The sequence below is a fragment of the Ostrea edulis genome, chromosome 8 (genome assembly GCF_947568905.1).
Source record: "Ostrea edulis chromosome 8, xbOstEdul1.1, whole genome shotgun sequence".
Taxonomy (NCBI): Eukaryota; Metazoa; Mollusca; class Bivalvia; order Ostreida; family Ostreidae; genus Ostrea; species Ostrea edulis.
The window spans coordinates 51,318,728-51,328,725 of record NC_079171.1 but is presented as its reverse complement, the minus strand read 5'-3'; the positions used below and the strand labels follow the sequence as shown (position 1 = coordinate 51,328,725).

Below are 9,998 nucleotides of genomic sequence, written 5' to 3'. Positions count from 1 at the left end.
TTTATGTCCAAACTACTTTCCCTAGTTTTAACCTTGTATAAAAGAATTACATGTATATGTATATAATTTTATTCCTAACTTGTTTCCATACAGGTAAAGTTAATGATGTTCATCAGGTCTAAATTTAGATACCTGTGTATATATTCACTTGAAATAACAGTTGCGAGCTAGTTTGGACGAAGCAGGCAAGGCGTGCACAGCCATAGTTAGCACCCAGTGTTTTGTATATTGAAAACTTCACTTAATTTCTCTTATAAACCAGATTGGCGTCGCTTCACTTCTAAGGTAAGTTTATCTTTATTCAATATATTTAGTAAATACCGTAATGCATTGCAAACAGCTTTGCCATTTTCTCTTATCCTATAACTTAATAGTAAAAGTAATCTCAAGTTTGCATATTGTACATGTAATATTGTTTCACACGTCATAATGCACCAGTATTGAGTATGTTATATCAAAGTAATGAGTAAATATGGGTAGAACTTTATGCTCATAGAGTAGTAGTAAAGTTACATATGCTTGACTTTTTGTATGTGTAGTACAGTGCATATACGTTGTATAGCAAATATGCGATGTATACAGAAGAAGTGGTAATATGTAAAACTACAGTATTAACGATATAGTGGATTTATCAAATGTACAGTATGAAGTTTACGTACATAGTAAACTGTTGTGTAACGATACAGTGTGTATTCTTGAAATGACATTTATATTATAGGTCAAAGTATACCAAAGGACGTCATTTCGATACAGGAAACATTGTCATACGTTTCTATACACCTCTGTCCGCCAAATACCGAGGAAACAAGAACTACATTGTACGGAACTGGTTCCCAAGGAACTGGGAATATCAGCCTGCCGCAAAGAAGCCGAAACCGTGTGATAAAAACTGTCACACATTGTGTTGAAATGGTTCTTCTTTAATTATAATAATATCGTGCCAATCGGTCCGCGTTATACTACTCGCATCATCTCATATTGGAATATAAAATTTTAAAAATTCACTGAACATTCATCGAGACATACAATTTTAAAATATACATTGTCTGACAATCGAATATTAATGGTACATTAGATGTCACTTAACCGGCTTTGAGGCAGCCCAATCTGAAGGTATGCTTCTATCTGGCAATACTCAAAGAACTGTTGCTGCACACTTTAACATGTCCCAAAGTGTCATTTCCCGATTATGGAATCGATTCCAACATACTGGTACCGTTGCTGAGAAACCACGTTCTGGTCGTCCGAGGTCAACCACGGCTCTTTAGGACCGTTATCTGGTCAATATGGCAAAGTGGCAGAGGTCCCAGAGTACAAGTAGCACCACAAACAGTTCATAACAGACTCCATGCAGCTAATCTCCGCGGATTCCGCCCCAAATTGAGCGTAAGACACAGAACAGCCGGACTCCAATGGGCACGAAACCATGTCAATTGTCAACTGCGTCACTGAACCCCTGTTCTTTTTACAGATGAGTCGCGCTTTTGTGTAGACTTTCATGACGGTCGTAGGCGAGTTTTGCGACGTTACGCAGACTGCTGTGTTGCTGAGCATGATCGTTTCGGGGGTGGTTCTGTGATGGTATCAGTATAACCGGAAAGACTTGACTTGTACGTTATCGCAGGAAATCTTACGGGGATCGGATACTGAAATGAGATACTGCACCTTATTGTTAGGCTGTATGCAAGTGCTATCGGTGACGATTTCATTTTAATGGACGATAATGCTAAAACTCACAGGGCTAGCGTCGTAACAGACATTTGGAAAAGGAAACCATTGAGCGAATGAACTGGCCGAGTCTTTTGTCTGATATAAATCCCATAGAACATGCCTGGCACAACCTACAGCAAGCCGTTTCAGCGCGCCCCGTACTCCCTAGGAACAGTGAGGAGCTCTCTGCAACACTCGTCGAGGAATGGGCTGGATTGACGCATATCTTCTTATCCGCAGTATGCAGAGGTGTTGTCGCGCAGTTATTCAAGCACAGGGTAGTCATACAGCATATTGAACACATCAGAACACTGCGCAAACGCTTATGTGTGAATTTTCCATCCTATACCAAGGCTGTTTTTCATTCTGTTTTGGGGGTTGTGTGGCAATTAATCCTGGTGTACGTTAACGCTTCAGTGATTTTTAATAAACATAATAAAAATTGTTTGTTTACTTGTTAAAGATTTATATTATATAGTTATGATGAAATATATTGATATTTGTTATAAATTAAATAATTTATTAATCGTGATCCTTAACCTTTTTGTCCCGTATATTAAAATTAAAGATAATTCTGAGTACACAAGATATTCATCGTTTATTTAATCTTTAAATATATCTATTTTAACAAGTACTTCATTTACAGTAATGATGACATATCCCCTGGATCCCGAAAACTTTAAAACATAGAAAATGTGAGATTAAGGTACAGATACTTTAATCAACATTCAAAAACTACTGCAAAAATTGGATAGAATCACTATTGCTCTTCTGAGCCCAGAGCAATGGATGCCGTGCAGCATGATTTGAACTAAATTGCGAATTAAAGGGGAAAAGTACATATAATGAAAAACCTGCATGTTAAAACAAAACTTAGATCAACATGTTCGTACTTTTCTTGGAAAAAATCTCAAAAGTGACATTAAACAGCACAAAGCTAAACCATATTGGTTGTTATGCCGTTCGTGGCACACTAATTATGACTACGGATATAGGACTAACGGCGGGTGTGATAACAGGCAATACGGGATATCGGAACTATAAAATTTTGCAACTCTTCAGAAAAAGAAGTTACGAAAATTATGCGTCACTTGGGCAACTCCTGTATACAAATTAGTGATGGCTAAAGACGAATCATTTCTGATATAAAAATATATGCTTGGTCTAAAGATTATTTTTCAGAATGTTGCAAGTGAATGCCCTAGTACGAAAACATGAGTTATTGGATTAAATGTCTGATAGCAGAGATAAAACAAAAGAAAAAGTATATTTCCTACACCGTATGCACTTGTGTGGATATTTACATTGAGATTTTCTTGAGTCATGAAAACGAACGACCGCTATGAAATTATATAATTAATCACAATAGATTATTTATCATTTGATCTCCAGAAAGGTACAAATACATGTAGCAACATGTAAATAGATTATTTATCATTCGATCTCCAGAAAGGTACAAATACATGCAGCAACATGTACAACGGTGTCTGAATTCACTGTATCTGTTAATACATAAGTAACATGTGCTTGTTTACTTAAAAGTTGCCGAAGTTAACGCAGAAAACGTGATCTCGTTGAACGTACTAAATATTAAAACCAGGACGGAATCGGAGACGAAATAATGGTGCGCTCCGCGCATTCGTGACAGAAGGACCGCCCATCTATTAGATAATGTGAATATTACTCCGATGCTAGAAGATAACCATTACTTGTCGAGTTGTACTAGGACCATGTATACAGATGGATTACATGACACGCTGTATCCCGTCGCACACATTTCCTCATGTCACCAAAGGAAAGGAACTCCCACTTCGGCTTCGTCTAGTGTTGCCTCAGGTGGAAGTATACAGGAATATATGATGATACGGACATCTCATTACTGTAACTTCAAATGGAAGTTATACACGAAGATATGATGACACGGACATCTCATTACTGTAACTTCAAATGGAAGTTATACAGGAAACTATGATGACATGGACATATCATTACTGTAACTTCAAATGGAAGTTGTACGGGGAACTATGATGACATGGACATTTCATTACTGTAACTCCAAATGAAAGTTATATAGGAAGATATGATGATACCGACATCTCATTACTGTAACTTCAAATGAAAGTTATACGGGAAACTATGATGACATGGACAACTCATTACTGTTGCGAAACACTGGCGATACATCACCCCACCCCAAGGCTGGTACAATGGTTCAACCCACCGTGACACGCTACAATACCCTCGCTTTTGTTCCGGATGCCCTCCCCCAACTCGTGATTAAAAGATGGGGGAAATTATTAAATGCGTTATTCATCGGATTCTGTATAGCATTGTCTGGTCAACCCCACCCCATCCAGTATCTGTAACCAATTAATATACATTATTGTTATTTGCTAATTTACAGGAGCGTTCAGATCAGCGATGAGATGAAAACCTTAGGACAAATATGGGGAAGGCAGGGGTACAGGAAGCGGGGTAAGGGAAAGCCAAGAGGAGAACCAAGAGATAATGTGCCCCGACAGAAGTTTAACGAATAAACAACGCATGCAAAAAGGGTTAATAGTCAATTATTTATTAATTGTATATTGAGAATTTTTCACTTGTATGGACAAATCACCATTGCTGGAGAAGGGATGCAAAATGAGGCCATGTTTAGCGCTTATGGCCTTTGAACAGAAAGGGATCTTCTATCGTGTAAATGAATTGTTAAGTGCTCCATTAGATCATAAGTTTATTCAATTAATACTGATGGGACACCCGCCCCATACTTTTTGCTGACCCTGGATGATAATCTACTAATTAAGTTGAATTGGCCTTATGGAAGTGGATGACCTTTGGGAACTGTGCCTCACGATGGCAGAAAGACTACCTGGTCTCGTTCATAACATCATACATCCACCTACTCAACATGTGGGCTTCCACCCACAACCTGGCGGGGCTTCCACCCACAACCTGGCGGGACTTGTCCAAACTGGTGTGTTTGTGGGAAGTACCGGGAGATGCCAACAGATAGGGAGAAAGTGTGCTGTGGGAAAGAGCAATGCATAACTCTTTAACCAGTAAGAACATACATCTATTGTAAAATCAACAGTTTTAGTCCGAAGATAATAAAAATGATTTTAGAAGATAAATTTACCATTGATCAAGTTATGGATCTGTAAGTAGATATAAATATTCTCTCATCAAATAATCTAAAAGTATTATTTTATGAAAAGATGGATTGTATCATTACTCAAGATAAGTAGATCTTCTCGCTGCCTCTTCTAGAGCGACAGTTTTGATTCGAATGACCGAGGTGGATGAGAGGAAAGCCAACCGTAACCAAACCAACACTCACGACAGACAAGATGTGGGAGACAGACGACTCATTCCATTCTGGTCAGTCTAATGGATCTTTGCAAAGGTGGATAGAATAACTATACATAGTAAGACACTTATATATGAGAGAGAGTTTGTATATGTATTTATTGTTACCCCATTACTTTCATCTCCATTAATATCCTTGATAGTTTCTTGTTCATTCTAGAAATAGTTCGTAAATACACGAAATATGAATTATAATGTTCTCTCCCTTCTATTGGGCATATCTAACGAGGAATCCCATGTTCCACTGCATCACCGAAAGACTAGGGATGTTTACTCCTTCCAAGCACTTGATCCCACCTCTGGGGTGTCCAGGGGTCGCTTACAGGAGTTGTGAGATTGATCACTGTCTGTTATCTTCACTTTTAATCTGTGAATATGGATACATCCTCCAAACAATGATTAAAAGTTAACCTAGAAGTAAAATGAACTATTATTACCAATATTTTCTGCTTTGTTGGGCATTATACATATTAATGTAAATACTCTTTCACAGAAAAAGGATATCCAATCTATAAAAAGCATTGTCACAAAAAGTCAATAACTGTAGCACTAAATCTTTTGGGTAAACAAAATGCCTGAATTTTAGCGAGATAAAGATGGCAGAGTAGATGATGCCACATCTATTTACAGTGAATTAGATTTTTGGTCAGAGCTATCTCCCCTTGTAGAAATAATATTTTAAAAATTTGTATGGTGTAAAGGTTTACTTTTCTTAACATATTTTGAAAGACTATAGTAATAGGAATCTTTTCACCACGAGCTTTCTTTGGAAATTATATTCTAATTGACTTTGTATGTCAGAAATGTGGTTTTCTCATGGGGATTAATGTTAAGGAGGTATGCTACACCAGAGAAATTTGATGTAGATGAAAAGTGGAGGATATGTACAACAATATTTTGAATTTAGAAAATTTCAAATTTACTTTATTTTGTCAAAAAATACAGTTTTAGTAGAAGGTAATCTGAAAAAAAAATTAAAACCCCTGCTCGACTCGAACCTGCAATCTACAGTTCAGCAGTCGGCATTCTAACCTACTGAGCTACTCGGCAAGGTATTTAAACGGATAAGGAAAAGTCAAATATTACTGATATCGATTTTGTCATCCATGTTTTTTAAAGGAAGTCAGCCATTATGACGATGTAGAGTACTACCTTTATCTCTATAACAGATATTTTGAAAATTCTTTTGGTGAATCAGTGTGTATGTTAATTATCTTTCATTTGATAACAAGTTTTGTATTACATAACAGCTAATTATTGGGGGGATTTATGGATCAGATATGGATAAATGTGCTGTGTCCCCTTAAGACCCTCCTGGTGGTACTTAGTAAATCAGTAATCACGAAAGTTTAAGTGAACTAAAATAAAAGTAGTACGTTTTAATGATGGTAATTAAAGAGGACACAATAACCCATAAAAATGATTGTATTCGATATAAAATCATGCAAATTGTACTACAAAATATGTTGAGGGATGCCGAGCTTGAAAATACGGATGTAGATTTAATTGCTGTTATAAAATTTAGAAATTCATTTCAAAATTAAGGATCACCTCCCTCATGCATAGCTGTTATCCTTAAGACGAATTTGAATTCACACTATTTGGCACTGTTTCCCCCTAAACTAGCTCTAGCAAATTCATTGCTATTTCGGATTTCAAAAATTTCGGCCTGAGCATCACTGAAGACATTATTTGTCGAAATGCGCATCTGTTGCATCAAAATTGGTACCGTACAAGTTTTACATATAAATGCATGCAAAGTGTACTATAAGATATGCCGAGCACCTCACACAACAGGTGTAGCGATTCATTTGTCTGAAGCGAGTAATTAATGATCTAAGCCTTAATGTTTCAAGGAGTTAAGTAGGGCACCCACAGATCATTTTGATAAAGGTCAACTTGTATACGTTAGTTAACGACTAAATAATTGAGTGTAATGAAATGTTCTGTCACTCCTTTTCAAACAACTCAAAATTGTCAAAGAAATCTTAATACATGAAGTGATATGTGTAGTTTGAAATGTAGTTGTTTAAGCAATTCAAGAGATACATCAATAAGTGAATCATCTACAGGATGGAAATACTTCACATATCGCGAGATCTCGATAAAGCGCGACTATCGCATACAGCCGAGAATAACACCACAGGGGTACATTTATGTATGACGTGTAAGAGAACATGTTCCAAGATGTACAATAATACTGCCAATATATTAAGCAAACAGTCATTATTTGAATTCTCTTTCTTACATAGTAAAGTTTAAAATATCTTTTCCAGGACCGTCAATCTCTTTGAGTTGAGTTCGATAAAAGACCCTTCCCAAATGGGACACCCCCCCCCCATTCCCAATATCAAAAACTAACATTGTTTGTAAAATAAATACACCTAAATCGTGTTAGTTTCGTTTTTATAACTTCTCGAGCATTTTCGACAAGGCCCGAGAAGTTGCGCAATATAGCTCAAGTCTCTTAATAGATTGTCAGCCAGGTGATCAATTGAAAAATAAAACAGAAAATGAACTTTTTCTCTTTACCTTAGAACACTGTTCTTTTTGTCTTTACCTTAGAACAATCAATTTATGTTTTGAAAGGTTTTTTTTCAAAATCATTGTATGAAAGTAAAATTTCCCAATCTGACCCAAAATGTCGACAAGTTTCCCAATCTAAGGGGACCCTGTACCAAATACGAGAGTTACAGTCCTGCTTTTGCCCACTTCAGATTATACAGAGGCAATTCGCGCCATATCGAATAGATGTTAAACTTAATCAGCAATGCTCCTGATTACTTTCAATCAAAATATTAAAACACTTGTTTAATTTCTCGGTAGCAAGGATAATCATGATATAGAGAAGATCTCGATATAGGGGAAGAGTTTCCATTCTGATCAAGGTTGACGCGACATTGAGAGACGCACACTACTCGCGTATTGATTATTGGAAATCTGGCGTGCGTATGCATGACGTGGCAGTGCCCTTCGCTTTAATAAAACAAATATGTAAATATTAAGCTTACTCTGTTATCCTACATCTGGCATTCACATCCAAATATAGCGTGACTGTCCCCGTCATCATGAGTGAAAAATTCTCGAATAAGACGTTACTATTTTTATATATTTCCAACAACGTCCTTTGATTTTCCTTTGTCATCGGGTTATCCATTAACGGAATATAAATGGAACGACTTAACATTCCCTGTTCTAGTTCCAATTGTTCAGTCGTACGTGGTTACACTTCTATCAGTTGGTAATAGAATGTAAATGGAACGACTTAACATTTTCTATCGTTGCCCAAATTGTTCAGTCGTACCATGAATCCAAAAGCATATCTCATATTATTTTCATTTCCAAAGTCGGATATACACGACATTCCATAGCTACATCGAAAACGAGGCGCCGCCATTTTGCGGGGCAATACTTTCAGGCGCGCTTCAATGAAGTGAGACGTAAACAACATGAAAGGGAAAACGGTGACCTATTTCCAATGTTTAGACACAGCAAGTCAGGGAAGATACAAGAAAAAACTCTCTCTTTTGAATTTAGATCAGTGCCCGTACGAGACTGAGAAGGGAAAATGGGAGGATAACATGAAAATGTGGCCTGATGTGATGTACCCCGACATTTTCACGTACTTGATCGACAGCCCCGGGGTGCACACGAAGGACGCTATGAAAGCCTACAAAAGCCTCCAGAGCTATAACTACTTTCTGTCTGGGTATGTACAGACTGTATTTTCCATACGGATTGGGAAGGACAAAGTGCTTTTCAAAGCGAATGTCAACCACAGCCAACGGACAACAGAACCTCCCTGTAAAGTATGGTGTGCTGTAAAGACGGCGGGAGACATTTTGTCTAGTCATTGTGACTGTATGGCAGGGTAAGTCCTTTTGACTTTTAATTCAATGCTTTAAAAATTGTTTAAACTCATCATTCATTAAGAACTTAACTGTATATTTTGTAAAATGCAACACAAATGATATGTTCTGTAGCCAAGGGATTGTGTTGTATGCACATTTTTTTTCATTCTGTTTTACTTCCTGATTTATTCAAGGTAATTTTTTTATAGGCTAGGAGAAGTATGCTCGCATGTGGCTGCCATGCTATTTAAGATTGAAGCCTGTGTACGTCTTGGATACAACAAGGAGTCCTGCACATCTGTGCCATGCAAATGGAATGCCACATTTACTAAAAAGGTATATATATCAAGGTTTAGTTATGTTTTAAGGTTCGCATTGAAGAACATTAATAGTGTTTACATAGGAATAATGCTCTTAATATGACAATTGTAATTGGTTAGGCTGAAACATGTCATAAGTTAAAAAAAACATTTTCTGTAAATGAACTTGTCTGGCTCTTAGACTTCAAACAGCACAGTTGAAGGGGGGGGGGAATGCTTAAAAGAATATTTAGAAACATTTATTGTTTTGATAGGTTAACCCGGTTCCAGTGGTTGAAATGGATTTCTCAAAGCCCAAAAGAACAGACATAAACAACAATGCGACCCCTACTGTGAAATCCAGACGAGCTGCCAAAGTGACAAAGCCTACATTGGAAGAAGAGGAGAAATTCTTTAGTGAGCTTGCTAAGAATTTCAAGAGTGTTGTGTTAACGACGCACGATGTCCACCACACAAAGTTTCTCCCAGCTCCACTCCAGAACCTCCATAAAAAGAAGTCCCTTCCACAACTGCTTAAGGATGTGATATATGATGAGAAGTATGCAGACAGATCCCACCAAGACCTTCGTTCAGATGCCAAGGAAGTATTTAAGAAGATCAGTGTTACAAGTGAGGAAGCTGCCTACTTAGAAACTGTGACTCAAACTCAGTCCGACTATTTGACCTGGCATGAACAACGCGCAGGAAGGATTTCAGCCTCCAAAGTGCACAGTGTCCTGCATACAAATCAAGAAAAACCAGCAGTGTCGGT

General features: G+C 37.3%; 1 protein-coding gene and 1 long non-coding RNA gene across 2 annotated transcripts in view; one reads left to right on the top strand and one right to left on the bottom strand.

The window, feature by feature from the left end:
* Window positions 1–5,156: 5,156 nt before the first annotated feature.
* Window positions 5,157–8,224, bottom strand: LOC125661461 (uncharacterized). The gene is made up of 2 exons (XR_008797677.1): window positions 8,088–8,224; window positions 5,157–5,487 (listed from the first exon to the last, which is right to left on the bottom strand). It is a non-coding gene; the product is annotated as an uncharacterized LOC125661461 (long non-coding RNA).
* Window positions 8,225–8,525: 301 nt separating this feature from the next.
* LOC125661407 (uncharacterized) overlaps window positions 8,526–9,998 on the top strand; it is a 2,549-nt gene continuing 1,076 nt past the window's right edge. The window contains exons 1-3 of the mRNA XM_048893400.2: window positions 8,526–8,947; window positions 9,137–9,263; window positions 9,502–9,998. The exon at window positions 9,502–9,998 is cut by the window's right edge and continues 1,076 nt beyond it. Of these exons, the coding sequence (XP_048749357.2) occupies window positions 8,526–8,947; window positions 9,137–9,263; window positions 9,502–9,998 (1,046 nt within the window). The remainder of the gene's footprint in view (window positions 8,948–9,136; window positions 9,264–9,501) is intronic.